General features: G+C 45.2%; 1 protein-coding gene across 3 annotated transcripts in view; it reads right to left on the bottom strand.

Annotated features, from left to right (window-relative positions):
• MEIS1 (Meis homeobox 1) overlaps positions 1-15,448 on the bottom strand; it is a 207,322-nt gene that overhangs the window by 86,396 nt on the left and 105,478 nt on the right. For all 3 annotated transcript variants that reach the window (XM_032683048.1, XM_032683049.1, XM_032683047.1), the window contains exon 6: positions 14,252-14,398. In XM_032683048.1, coding sequence (XP_032538939.1) covers positions 14,252-14,398 — 147 coding nt within the window. The remainder of the gene's footprint in view (positions 1-14,251; positions 14,399-15,448) is intronic.

The following is a 15,448-nucleotide window of genomic DNA, read 5'->3' as shown; positions in this document are numbered from 1 at the left end:
AACTTCAAAAAGTACAAATTGGTATAGAGGATTAAAAATACACTTTCATACTGTCAAAGATATAATGCCATGTGTTTCCTAGATTCCACACACATACATTTTTTACAAAAATACAGAATTATAGAATGGTTTGGGTTGGAAGGGACCTCAAAAACCATCTAGTTCCAAGCCCCTGCCATGGGCAGGGACACCTTCCACTAGACCAGTTTACTCAAGTGGGGCTTTTGGGGACCATGAGACCCACAGTCATGACTAGTTTGATTTTCTGAGAGGCCCCACTCAGTTTAGGTTTGACCACCTAAACCTCTCCTTGTGGGACTAACAGAGGCTGACAGCCAGAAATCCCACCTCCCAGCCTGCCAAAACCAAGCAGGGACGTCACACCCAATACAACCAAAACCAAGAGGGTCAGAATAAATGATACATGCAGAGACTTCAAAATGTTGAAAAATAGATGCTTTTTACTGCCGACAACTCTTCTTCAATCTGCTTTGTGCGACTTTGAATTCAAAGGTGAGTTATTTTTAATAGAACAACAACAAAGGCACAAAGATCTGGTTCAGATGCAAAAAAAGGTGCTCCAAGTCTAGAGAAATAAGGTCGCTGAAATGACAGGCAGGCGATAACTCCGCCTGCAACTAAGCAGAACAGCGAGGGCGACTTGAGCACAGATGGAAACCTTTGCAGCGTTAGAGGAGGCAAGGCCCGGCGAACTAAAAAGCAGAAAAAATTCTGCATGGAAGTCTCAGCTCTGACCTGGATTCCCTTCCTAGCCCCAGAAAAGTCATAAGCCTTCTATCTTTAGTTTCCACTTATTGCAAATGAGGGTAAGACTCTTCCCCGACTCTTCGCAGCCACACAGGAAAAATAAGATGTAAGCTGTCTTTATGCATTCAACACAGGACAGTTTCTGAGACAAACAGATAAAAGGAAATGAGAGTGGGTATCAGTGTGAATACCACAGAGGATAGAAAACTGGAAATAAACAGGACTTTTGCCACTGATTTTCACAAGGTCGGGATTTCCACTGAAGGGACCAGAGGCACAACTAACACTGCACACTGTCAAAGGTCATCAAACCAACATCCACCAAACAACACTGGCACTCTCCATTAGCTCTGCTATCGCGACTCAGCGCTCACCCTACCCAGGTGTGTGCAGCACAACACTGGTCGTGTACCCACACAGGTATCCCTAACACAGCAGAGCCTTCTGATCCCCTCCATACCCACAGGACACAAAGGAGAAGAGGGCACAGCAGGGAGAGGAGAGAAAAGGGCCTGAGAGTCCTAAACAGGATGAATGGAAAACACAAGTGCAAAAGGACAGGGTGATAGTGCTTTCCAAAGGAAAAAGAATAATTAGAAGCAGCAAGCATAAACCACAAAAAATAAAGGAGAATGAAATGGAGATCATCAGACTGGGTGGGACATAAAGACAAAGAGGAAGGAGAAAAACCACAACTCTTCTCTTCCAGAAGGCACCAAAGCTCTGTCAACTCCGCAGGGGCAAGACTTTAAAAAACCCCATTTGAGCGTGTTTGTGTGCACACAGGGTTGCACGTGTTCACAGCTATGCACAGCCCCCCTCGCCTGGGCTGCTTTTTGTCAGAAGCACAGCTCCACCACCTTCTGCCCATACTGAAATCAAACCTGCTGCATTGGAGGAATCATCTCCAAAGTCCTCTTATGGGGTACAATGTGGGCAGATGGATTTTTCTTTGAGATAGGACTCCAGAGCGCCCCAAAACCACCTCTGGCAATAACAAAAGTAAATTTATTTTGGACAGTTAGACCTCAGGTTTTGCTTCTTGCATTGGAGGTTGCTGCACATGGTTGCTGCACATGGTAGCCGTGATGGACACCCTTGAAGACTGAGCAGCTACAGCCTCAATCACATTGTGCCTTAAAATTTGACTGACCTTACTCCATTCCTCTTTTTTTTTTTTTTCCCTTAATCTCAGCTGAACAGTAAACACTGCCTGCCCAGCCAGGTTAACTGAGCCAGCTGATGGTAATGCAGGGGTTTTGTCTCCCACACAACAAACATTGACTAGTACTTTCTATTTAGAGCAACCTCTAATTGTAAACCTGTCTCCTCCCTTTGATAAGAGACATATCATTAGATAGCATTAATCCCCAGCCCTTTCCCCGACATAAGGAAACACAGCTTCATGGTCAGAGCAGATAAAAATCCTGGCTCCATATAGATTTTTTTTTTTAAGTTTAATATCATGCAGAAACATGCACAATATCAGCTCCAAACAACACCGCTACTTCCCAAAGGCCGAGGTGTGCTAGTCCTCCTTGGCTCCTACTAAATTTAATAGGACTCGAGCATTTTCCACATCTTTCTAGAGCAGGAAAAAAGGTCTTCAGAGACAAATAAGAGTTTGCTGTTCAATATTTCATGTAATGATTTCCTCCAAAGGTGTAAACAGGAAAAATGCCTTGCCACTTAGCCTGAAAATGAGAGTCTGCCATCCCTTCCTTTTATTGTGTTCATGTGTTAAAAGTCATTTTAATAGAAGGGGATCTGCCAGATGCTCAGGTACAAATGAGACAGCACAGGCTGTCAGACGGGTGGCTGAGGTCCTGAAACTGACCTGCCCGGGCAGACTTGGGTGAGAGGGAGACCTCAACCTCTCCCACCCCGTCCCTTCTCTCCCACCAGGGTCCCAGCAGGAAGCCTCAGCGGGAGCCTGTGCTGCAGAGAGATGTGCACTTCACCCTGAATTATCTGGGCTCAGACAAACAGCAAAAGGTTTATTTACAGCAAAACCCACATCTCTAAGCGTCCCCCTGACAGATTTTTTAGGGGTGATACCTTTCGGAAAAGACAAACGTTAACCCGCTGTAAATATTTTTACGCGCACTGAAATGCAGGCTCTGACTTCCAGCATCCCATCGGCCCAACCGGGGCTTCTCAGGGATGGAAGGCACGAGCACAGCCTTCGCTCTGCAACAGCCACACTTCATTCCAGCTCCATCGCAAGCAAAAAAACCCCGAGCGTGTGTCACAACTATCAAATGGTCTTTTTAGCTAACTGACAACAGACGCCATTCGGAGTCAGCATATTTTGATTACGGCACATTGTTCACAGGATTCAAGAGCCCGCTCGCCTTGCATTGTTGTTCAACACCAAAATTAAATGGCAGTATAATTAGCTTCGCTCCAGCTACACCTTTCTGTCTGGATGGATGTGATACCTGCAAAAGCCTGCGCTGGGTATAAAATGTGTTCCTGATTATAAAACGTTTGCTTAATCTTGAGGGCACCGCCTTGTTTTTTAAGGCCCTCTGCAAGTCACGCACTCCAGTACGTGCTGCCCGTTATCTCCAGAAGGCTTAAAACTGGAATCCCCGTGATTCACATTTTCCAACACTCATGGCCAAACCCTTCTGCAGATCAGCTCCTCCACTTTCTACCATTTCACAACAAGCCGATTCTGCAGCGAGGCAGAAGTGGCCACACGGCTTGGCTCTGCAAGCCACACGTTGGCGAGTCAGTGGCCACAACACACACCAAGCCCAGGCTACATGAGCCAGAGGATGGGGAGCTCCAGGGTTGGTTTGCCAGGCTGAGGTGGCCGTGGCTCCCCGACGCCTCCACCCACTCATTGAGGGGTGACTTGGAAGCATGGCTAGCTGCCAGAGTCACCCAAAAAAGTCAGGCTGAGAGGTCTGTGTGGCCTCACTGCACCTCCCTTGAAGGTTTTGGAGTACCCAATGGCACTTGTACCAGTGTAGAGTTCATGGCATGGTCCCACATGGGCCCACGCCTTGGGACAGGCAGACCTCAGGATGGACAGACTAGCCACCACCTCATGAATGTTTTCAGTCGATCCCACAGCTCTGCTCCTTCTGCAGAAGTTACTGGCAGCACTGCTACCTCCCCATCCAATGTTTCAGTTTATCCCCTCCCTGCTTTAAATACTGTTTAAAAAATGGTAATTAAGTGGAAAATAGCAAAAGGGGCCAAAACCAAAGCATAAAGCCACCAAAAGCAATGTTTACATCAGCCTTTCGATTCAGCGTAGTGCTTCCCTGTGATACCAAACAGAAATTATTTGCTTTCTTTGCAATATTTTCTTCAAATTATCCACAGAGTGAAATAATTAACACAACATATCACTTCTTATTCTTATATATCTCCTATATATACAACTTACTATCACTATATGACATATAAATTAAGATATCAACCCTACCTGACGATAAGGAAAAAGGAGAAGCAGAAAATCTCGGCTCACAAGTACCTAATCGTCTCACTCCAAAACCTCAGCGACAGACCTGGGAAGAGCATCCACATCTCCCCTTCTGCCTCATGCTGTCAGCAGAGCAGTATTTCCCACCCCTGCCCCTCCAGCATCACTGTATCACTTCTCACCCAGAGGATCTCTCAAGCACTTGTCACTGAGGACCAAACCCCGGCTCGAAACACACATGTGCATTTAAGAACAAAATTAAACCTCTCTGCACATACTAGTCATGTGCATACCCTCACTCTGGCTTTAAGGAAAAACAGTAATAGAAGAGAGATCCCTCACAGGAATGAATGTAGCAAGACACGTCTGTACACACCATGTTTTTTTCTACACAGCCATGCCACAAAGCACTGCCAAGGGCCTCACAGACACGGGAAAAGCACAATGACACTCCCCTAGTAGGTGGAAGGCACGCCAGTAAAACTGGTTTGCACAACACAACAGGCAGGAGGGCCAGGAGCCTCCAGGGGTAACACAGCTGCAAAATCCCCCGGGTAGAGAGGGGCAAAGGAGGGAATGGCTTGAGCACAGCGCCCACACTACCACCAGTGTACATGAGCATCTTTTCCCAAGCATCCGTGCAAACACAGGGTCTCTTTTCCCGAGTATCCCCACAAACACTGGGAAATTATGGGAAGCTGGCTGCCACTGACTCGCACATGTGCTTGAAAGGCTCCTTTCCCTGTCACCGTCACCATCACCCTCCCATCATGGTGATGCCCAGCGGTGTCACTCAGCTGTGTAGCCCCTTTTCGTGTCAATTGCTGCCCAGAAAGCCTGTGCAAAGGGGAGAGCGAAGCTGCGACTTCAAATGACCTTGTGGTGGCACGGCCGTACCCACCACCGAAACAGCAGCGACGCTACTCCCCCGTAACACTGCACAACAGTACACAAGGGAAACTTTATAAATTACAGGCCACAGGGACACTCCCCTCATCAAAAAATTTGGCCAGCTCTACCCACGCAAGGCACCTCCGTGGTGCATGAGTGAGTGGAGGAGCTCAGGGGCCAAGGCCACTGTAGCACAGCACGCCCCTATGCCTGTACCCCAAGTCCTCTGCACTGGCTCAAGCCTAAAACCAAAGTGCCACCTACCGAGTCCACAGTATTTGTGTGCTCCCAAGGTTTCTAGCAAGGGGTTGGCCGTGGATTAGCTCACAGGATTAATCCAAATATCAGCAAGCAGTCACTAAGCACACGAGAGTTCACGCCTCGGGTTGCTGCTGAGCATCAGCAAGCAGGTGATATCCCACCTGAGACCAGGGACATCTCTGTACACCCCTCCCCAACACAGTACGGAGCACCCGTCAAGCCAGGGGTCAAGACCACTGCGCCCGCAGATAAAACACAGCTTGCACTGACAGAGCTTGAGCTGGCTCAGTGCAGGGTAAAACAACGATGAGACTCCTTGTGTGCCAAGCTTCAGACTTTTGGATCTACCATTTCTATTTGCACAGAGAGTTGTAGCCCTGCACCCCGGCAAACTGGACAGACAAAGCCATAGGGTTTTTAATCTGCTCTTACTCCCTCCTCCTGAGAGCTGTGCGGACTTAAATGGAGCTATTTAAAGCCAGCGTTAAAAACACCAGTGATGATCCGACCTTCTCAGGAACAAAACCGGACCACAACCTAGAGGCCAAATGAATGAAAAGAAAATTACAAGGTAAAGTTTGCCTTCCCTGAACATGTGCCAGCTGCAAGAATCTTAGATTACACCAATGCAGCTTTCCAAAGTTTAAATACAATAATTTTCTGTATTAAGGGCCCAGTAACCCTAATGGAGGCATAATTAGGCATTGATGCCATGCCCATATGAGAGAAGCTTGAAAAACTTAAATAAACTGTGAATGGCAGGATTAATACTGGAGCTTTGCGTTTTGTACAGCTGTTTGAATACAGTACACTGCCTGTGATGGCATCAGCTGTTGCTTTACTCTTGTTCAGTATTTCTGAAGTCAAAACAGGCAGTCCTTTTTAGCAAATGAAGAATTACCCCTCTTATTGTTGGCCAGTTTACTTCAACAAAGAAGGTCTGGATGCGTATTTGCTTTATATTAAAAAAAAAAAAAAAAAAGAAAAAGAAGGAAAAAAAAAAAAGGACAAGCTGTAAACAAAATTCAAAGTCTAGCGATATTAATATGAGAATTTTAATTTACTGCAATAGATCTTCAGGATGGAGAAGTTCTAGAGATGATCTGCCCAAGTGGGAATATCATATAGATGCCTGGAGAGTCCTTGAGAAAATAGCTCACCTCAGTCGTGATTGAAGAGGAAAGACAATACTTCGGTGAAATAGAATTCTGTATTTCTAGGAAAGGTTCCAATAGCAAATTGCTTACTAATGCAAGAAGTCTTGTAAATTCTATTCTGAATGGAAGGGGCAATGGCAAGTGTGTGACAAGGCACAGAGTTTGCACACATGGTTTAGCCAGTAAAAAGTAAATAAATAGGTTACTTATAAGCTCTAGAAGACACCTGAAAACACCTCTAACGAAAACTCAAGCTCAGTGAACTTCAATCAAGAATATGAAACAGCTTCCAAAACTATCCTACCAATATTTTTTTTTTCCACCAGATAAATTAGTTCTCCTACAGGTTAATATTCAATCTTGGCTTTCTGGTTGGAAATACCATCTGAAAAAAGTTAATATAGATTTCCTCACTGCCTTTAAAAAATTACTTAGCAGCAGACATGGAAGAAACTATCTAAACAGGGAGCATGTCAGGACAGCAAACCACCACAGCAAAATAAAATACTCAGGTTATTGGGAGAAGGACTGATACCAGGAGCAGCCTGATGCCAAATTCACCCGGGAAATCCAACGCCCAAACTACAGCCCCCCTCCAGATACCGGGTGCAGTCAGCTCCCCCCCGGTCGAATCCCTCTCCAAATCCCTGCCACCATAAAGATTTCCAACGTTTTTCCCAGGCAGCACTACAAACAGTATCGCTCTTGAGCTGCAGGAGCAGAAGGAGCGAGAGGAGGGTGCGGAGCCCCGGTTGGGGCGATGACGAACGCCGGTGGTTAAGTGCTGCTGTGGAGATGAAATATGCCTAATGAAAAGCTTACCTAAAGCTCACAGGGAGCCAGGCCCGGCCAGCCCAACCTCTCCAGAGCACCGGGCACGAGGCCGCCAGGACGCCCGGGAAAGACGAATTAACTAAAAGTTAATGTGGATGTTCTCATTCAAAAGAAAAGTGGCCTACTCCAAAGGGGATTAGGCTAAAGTGAACTAAGGCCACTTTACTTCTGAATGAGAGCATCCACACAATAGTGCAATGCACTTTAACTAATGCACTTTAATTTTACACCCAATCAATTTGTCTTACCTCTCCTGAGTGTCCTTGTGTGGACAAACCCAGAGATTCATCGAGTTTTGAGGCCAGGCAGGGAACATTACATAAACCCATCCCACTCCCTGTGCGCTATGGGCCATTGCCTTTCACAGTTATCCCTTTATTGATCCCCAAAACTCATGGATGACTAACGTATAGCCTCCGACAGGGGCAGGGGGGAAACATTTCTTCAATGGGGTGCCTGGCCTGGATTTGAAGATGCTCGCAAAATAAGAAGCTGCTTGCAAAATAACAAGCCACTTGCAAAACAAGAAGCCGCTATGACTTTCAGCAGCCAATCCCACGGCCAACAAAAGAATGGCCAAATTTGGGCACAAATCCATTTCTTTCCGTCCTACCTTCCCCCACGCCCCACACATTCACAAGAAAATGGCAGTCGCTGTATTATCACTCTTCAATCTCTTTTGTTTTTTAAATTGCAAACTCTGCTTACAGGACAAACTCAGATTTTTTTTTTTTTTTTTTTTTTTTTTTTTAAATTCACCTCACCGACATTTAAATTTTCAACATTTTCCTGGACTTCTACTGACGAATCTCAAACCTCTGTTTCCAAAATGCAGTAACCCCCAGAAACCACTCACTGCCTGCACTATCGCTTTCACATGCGCAACGACCCACGTTAAGTCTGAAACCTCCATGTCGCTCTTCACCTCTCGGACACATACTCCAAAAATTAAATAAACGAACCCACGACAGCAGCAACCAGAGAGTTGAGCCTCGAGTTGAGCCTGCAGGGGCCATGGGGTCCCCCTGTTCCAGCAGCCCTCTCGCTAACAGAGACCAGGCCCCCACCATCGCCGCTGAACTTTCCAGGGATCTCATGTAAATTAGAAAAAGGAGTCTCGAGGACACTGGCCTGAAGAGATTCTGCTCTCACCTATGCTCCAGGGCTGGGTTACATCTCTTTTTTTGCCTTTTAAAGGTAAGAAAACGGGAAAAGGCAACCACACTAAGCAGGCCAAAGAAGAGCTCAAGCAACCGCCAACAAGTTGTCTTTAAGACATGTTACAGAGAATCGGCGGTGGGTTATACATGGAGCCATTAATCAGGGACAGAAATACACTCAAAGAAGTTCAAACACAAAATGTATGCTCTCTTAGAGTTACCCTCTCCAAATATTGCTGCCACTGCAGGAAAAAATACAAATATAACCACTAATTTCCAAATTTGCCATTAAGTCTGAGCAACAGAGCATCAGGAGCAGGAGGTAATACACCGAGGACATGAGGTGACACCGCAGCGCATGCCTGTCTCTCCTTCTCCTACACAGCCCCCATCAGAAGACAACTCCAGAAACCTTCAAAAATGTTCACGACCAGACAACAACCTTCCTCTTTATTTACTTAAACTTGTTTAGATTACACAAGATAGATCCTAACTCCATGCTCATGTGACCGAAAAACCTCAAACGCAGAAATGCATAACAAAACAAAAGAAAGATTCCCTAATTTAAAGAAGCTGCACTAGATTTTCACCGCTTTTTAAAGTGGTATTTATCAGCACGACCTACACTTACTCATCTTGATCTAGCACGATATAATCTGATTTTTTTAAGGTCTAACATTGCCCACGCGGGGCTGCAGTAACCCTTCCACGTGCAGAGCCCATTATGTTTATTGTTACCTGCGGATGAGCAGCCAGGGAAGACTCAAACCCTCAGCCATAAAGGTTAAACTTAAGGTACAACTCATTTTTTCCACAACTTGCAAACCTCCAAGTTGCCCCAAAATAACAATCTGCGGTCCCTAACACAAAGACGCGGCAAGCTCCAGCTTACAGGAACGCCTTGGAATACATTCGCAAATGTTTAGGATGAATTCCGAGGTTACCTGGGATTTAAACTCAGGTCTGTCAGGTTTGATAGTGAAAAGAATTTCAAAAATACTGACAATTAAACTATTCTTTGCAACAAAATGTAACTTCAGTTTGGAAAACTTTACATGGAAGTTAGGCATGAGCACGCAACTTAAGGAAGGCAGCAAATCTTACACCCAGGTGTAAGGATGGCTGCTTTTGGGCTCATCAATGATTAAAAAAATAATAAAAAAAAAAAAAACCAAAGATCTTGAATTGAAATAAAAAATTAAAGGAAATATATTCAATCTTATATCTATTTAACAATGTATCACCCGATTAAAGAAATGGAGAGCAAAGAAAAGTTCATTTTGCTAATACAATTTCAGCCACAGCGTATCGGATGATAACATGTCCAGAACAGAAATTAACATGTTCTATCTTTACAATAAATAGTCTGTCAAACTGGAGCATGGTAACACATTCTAAATATCACAGAAAAAAAAAAAAAAATAAAAGTTACTAAAACCAACCAAACAAAAAAAGGATTCACTGGCTCAAGGTGACATAAAGTCAGAGGAAGAAAATTAAATTTTGAGTCTTTTGAAAATTATTTTATTAGCCCTCCTCAGAGTCCTACTTCACTGCAACTCTTTTATTACGCAGAAATGAATTCTACCTTGCACCCTCTGCACTGCATCTATTATTTTGATGCCTGTCCCTCCAATACAGGAGTACATATCCTGAAGGCAGCAATATTCTTATTCCCCTCCTTAAAACTACACATGGCTTGAAAGTACCTGTGAAGAAGTACTTTCTCAGTAATTTTTTTTCCCAAGGCATTATTTTGTACTGGCTACAAGGCACAGTTGATATATTTGAGAATTTGGGAAAGTTAAGTCTAGTCGTAACTGGTCAATGCTCTGAACAACTCTACCACCTTTAGCTATGCTGTATATTGGATTCCAGTTTATGATTCTTTCTTCGTAAAGAATATATTTTAAGTAATTTTTCCATTAAAAAAAAAAAAAGCTGCTGTCGATCCGCATTTTGGTTAGAGCAACTCTGCAACAGCGCACATTAAAATGAAATCTACTGCAACATAAATAGAGGTGGTGCTTTATTATATACGTATATATATGTGATATATTATCACCCAAGAAGGGCCATCTAAAACACCACAGTTGCAAACATTTAAGACTGTAACAAAAATGACTGAGACTCTAGTATCAGTTTACTATCCTTCAACAATTTCCCTGACAGTGGAGTCAAATAATGTTGAATTATGGACCTTCTTGCAGGAAGTCTTATTTCATGTTCATTTTTTGATCATTTCCCTCCTAGTCCCTATAGGAATTTGGCTCTTTGCCGATTTGCCTTTAAAAGTTTCTGCATCTGTAATTGGCTTATGCATTATTAAATTGTAGTTTTTGTCAAATAATGCTTCTATGGATGTGCTCAACAAGTTTATTTTCCATAAGAAAAACACTGCTTTTTCCCTATAAAATCTATCTTATGCTGCTATTGTACTTTATTTGGATTTGGTGGGTACTTTGTACCACGTTTTCCTAAAGGGACTTTCTAAAGGCTTTCTGTAGACACAATCTTGTAGGGGAATTTTATAGTTCAGACTAGAGCACCTGGGTGCCAGGGTGAGGTGGCTTCAAGAAAACAGACCCACGGTGACAGTTTAGGATTACCTAAGAAACTGAACTTTTGCTGTCAGACTACAGACAGTCTCTGGGCTTTTTTTTTTTTTTTTTTTTAAATCAGAGGGAGTTTTCCCAGACACATCACACAACAGCTGTGTTCTAAATCTTTCTGGGTTCCAACAAACATTTGAAAATTTAAACATGCAAATGTTTGAAAAGCTAATGATTAAAAAAGGTTTATTTTGAAACTTTTGAGGATGGCTGCAATTCTTCAGCTACGGTTTTTAAAGTCCCGGGGTCTGGTTGATCTCGAGTTCAATTATCCCCAGCAAAAAAAGCCCAAACTCCTGCCTTGTACTTGTGGAGCCGTGATGGTAAACACCAACTCCGCAGGTCCCACCCTGGCAGGCAGCGGGGTCGAGCCCGTGGGAGAAGGATGCTATTTTAGTGACCTAGTGCCACTGAGCTGGTTAAATCACTGAACAATGGTTAGTGTTATAGGGCTTTACTTTGCAAAATCTAGCATTAGTGTCATTGCTTTCCATTAACCGGGGGGACTTAAAGGCAATGGCATTGAGGGGCCTATAAGGAAAGAATAAATAAGGAGAAACCAATAAATTAAAAGCAAAAAAACACCCTGTTAACTGTAACCTTTACTACCACAATATACGAAAATGTAATTAAATCCATAATAAAAGCTTTTTTACATACTTACTCTTTTACTACTCTCCCAAGCAGAGCCGTGGGCAGGAGGGGGGTCCCTCGTTCCCACCGCCCCGTCCCTGCGCGCCCGCGCATCCCAGGGCCGCGCAGCCATAAACGCGCCCTGCGCAGCCACATCCTAATTAGCCGCCCCGGCGACCAGCACTCAACACCTTATTATTGAACCATTAGGGCCCAGATACTGCCGGCCGCGCCGGGGCCGGGCTTGGCACCGGAGTTTACCGGAGGGCGCGGGTGGCTGCGCATCCCCCCGCTAAACCCCCCCCCCCTCCCCCGCGCAACCCCGGTGGGTTTGATCCACCGCCTCATCGGCCGGGAGAGGGGAGGGGGTGGGGGGTGGGAAAGCGCATTTTTGCATCTTTTCCCTTCAGCGGGGAAAGCAAAGCCCAGCTCCCCACCCCGTCCGCACCCCCGGAGCTGCGCGTCCCGCTGCCCGGCGAGGAGCCGGAGCACCCCGGGGAGCGGCGGGGGCTGCGCTCGCACAAGCCGGGGGTGCCGGGGCTGAGCCCGCACAGCGGGAGAGGGGACGGCCCCGGGAGCGCAAGGTCCGCGGTCCCGGCGACTAAAAGGTGCTGGCAGGGGGGGCAGAGGCAAGGGGGGGGTGTGGAGAAACACACCAACACCCCCGACAACCCCAAAACTATAGCTTCATTTCTTTAGCTTTCACTTTAATAAAATAATGATTCGTTGGGAAAATGGGGTATAAATCTTCATTTTGGAGGCAATTAAAGTGTTGATTTCATTCGTGCCCCTGAGCGATTCTTGTAATTTGCTCAAATAGCTTTATGTACCCAGCACTCCAGAGCTTTTAGAAACCCATTTTCTAGTTAGACTTGTTGGATTACAATTTTTATTCAACAGCAGCGAGCCGAGCTTCCCTCAGCTAGACCCTGGCTGGAGGGTTCCCCTTGCACTAAGGCGCTGCACGGGGCCGCCGGCCGCCCGGAGCATCCTCCCCGGCCCCGGGTACCGCCCTGCCGTGCCGCCCTCCTCCCGCCCCACCGAGCTTTCCCCCTTCGCAGCAAAACTGGGCGGAAAGAAAAAACAAAACCACCAAAACGACCCACCTATGCGCATATAAACCCCTTTTTAAAAGTTCATGCCTTCCTCCAAGCCTGCCTCCCCCTGTCACGACACTACCCCGATAGCCTTTGGCAGACAGGAGAAAATATTTCAGATACTGCCCACGCTGCGATGCAACGCACCTTCATGTCGGTGATCTACAAAATAACTCCCAGCTGACAGTGCCGGTGATAACGGCAAAGCGGCTGAGGCAACTCCTGTCTGCTTGGCTGCGCCTTGCTTGAACAAAAGGAAACCTCCAGAGTCAGGAGCAGATCACTCCTAAGACTCTATTTGCGTAGCTGATCATAAAGAAGAAATAACTTGGGGGTTTTAACCGCGGATTTATTTTTCTGTGTGTGCTCGAGGTCCCCTCTCTCACAGGCAAAGCGCTGCTGCCCCTCAGCTCAGAGAAAACAAACGGACCGCGAAAACCCCACCGTTTCACGCAACTCGAATAAAAGCCAAATCTCAGTCACTTCCATCATCCAGGAGCTTAATTTAGATCTGGGCACCTCCTGCATTAGCCCCAAACGCTCCCATGAAAAGGCAAGGATCCCAGCCGGCGGAAGGGACAGACAAGGAGGAGGGAGGGGAGAGGGGACAGCCAGCTCTCCTCACTCAGCTCACTCGCATTTCCCACCCGGCTGCAGCCGGCATTAAAGGTCTGAACCATCCCAAACAAAACCTGGACACCGTCACAGCCACGCGAGGCTTTGCTGGCTTGGCTTTGGCTTTGACTATATTTATTTTTTAGAGAGAGGGCATGAAAACTCGAAAGATCAAGGGAAAAGAATTTAAAACCTGAATCCCATTTTATTTTCTCCCTTTTTTTTTCCCCCCCTATTAAGTAAAATAAAATGGGCGCATTTGCAGCAGGCAGGCGTGCACAAAGCAATGTTCACTCAAGTCTAAAAGCGTTCGGCCAAGGAAAACTGACAAGACGGACTAATGAACCGTAGAGACGGGAAGAAAATAGCCAGTATTTGCTAGATTTCAAACCCTCTCTGTCTTCCCCGGACCACCTATCTCGGATTTTATTATTATTTTGGTCAACGACTCCAGCCCTTCCTTCCCTAAGCTACCAAGAAGCCAGCGATCCACAGACACCACTTCCATTATTGGAAAGGGTAAATAAAATAAAGACAAAAATTAAAAGCGACAAGAAACAGGTCGAGTTTGCGGGCGATGCTTTTACAAGCTCATCTCGCCAGGTCGAATCCGGGAGCAAGCCTTAATGAAGCAATAATAGCCACATTATTCAAAAATTTTCATTTCGATGGAAATTTATCTAAAAGGGACTTAATCATATGCAAATAATAAAAGGAGGCGTAGTGACCCAAGCGAGCGATCTGCATACAAATTTTAGCGCGTGCGGCGTTGGCGAGATCATACCTGATCCGTTAGATTTGCTGATCTTGTTATGTCTTCACTGTCCGATTTTGATCCGCCCTCTCTATCGTCTATGACCAAATCGATAGGCATTTTTCCTTTCAAACAGCTAATATACCGGTGGCAGAAATTATCACATAATTCGTGTACCTACATTATGACGGAGGTTAAAAAAAAAAAAAAAAAAAAGAAAAAAAAAGAAAAAGAAAGGAGGGGGGGGATAAAAGCAAGAAAATATAATCAGGAATACATAAGTAAAATTGACAAGTGCAACCAGTCTCCCCCCTTCACCCCTGTGACATCAAAAGTCCTAAATAGGGGAAACACACTGCAATTATCCCCCTGAGACCTCTAGACGCATCCAGAATTAGGAATAACTTTCTTTTCTCGCAAAATAGAGATATCCCAGAAAATTGACAGTGACAAGATGATTCACAGGCTACAACATATTCAACACCCGTGTTAAATTCATCTGCTCCCGGAGCTGTGGCCATTAGAGAGGTGACCTGCATGGGTGACATTTAAGGTAAACTATTTAATTTCATCCAGTTATTTCATCATAAACCCTTTCCAAAGGGGTATGAGGACAGAAAAAAGGATTTAAAAAAAAAAAAATCCCGATGCACTGGGCTGAAATACATTATAGGCATCCGAGCCCTGAAATCCCCAGTCGCTCTGATAGACTCGTACCTGAGCCGCCTTTATTAATGGGAAGATTTGAACACATTTCGGTAGAGCAAGAACAACCTGCCAGTTATGGTTAGATAAAGTGACTGAGGCTCCTGAGAAACTTTTCAACTATTTAAAAACCTCTCAAAATGTTTATTTTTAGGAGAAAGGGAATTCTCTTGTAGGCCAGCTATCAATGACACGTAAAAAATCCTCAGGAAACCAAGAGCGCACTTCCAATTTAACGTGAGCTCGGATGACACCGCCTTCTTAGAAATTAGCATTCTCCCTCCTAAGATTTCTAAAACAGCCAACAAAAAAAAAAATCCTGCAGTTAGGCTGCAATCTCTTTCTTCTGCTCGGAGGTGTACAATATTCCCAGGAACAAGAGACAGACAGAACTATCAACTCTGCTTTGTCTCTGCAAAATGTTACAGGACAATCCGCGCCCTGAGCCTGACCTGCAGATGGCTCTTAAAAAAAAAAATAAATAAATAAAAAATTCCCCATTCCAACTAACTGCAACCGAAG

The sequence above is a fragment of the Chiroxiphia lanceolata genome, chromosome 3 (assembly GCF_009829145.1).
Source record: "Chiroxiphia lanceolata isolate bChiLan1 chromosome 3, bChiLan1.pri, whole genome shotgun sequence".
Taxonomy (NCBI): domain Eukaryota; kingdom Metazoa; phylum Chordata; class Aves; order Passeriformes; family Pipridae; genus Chiroxiphia; species Chiroxiphia lanceolata.
This window is presented reverse-complemented; position numbering and strand designations above follow the sequence as displayed.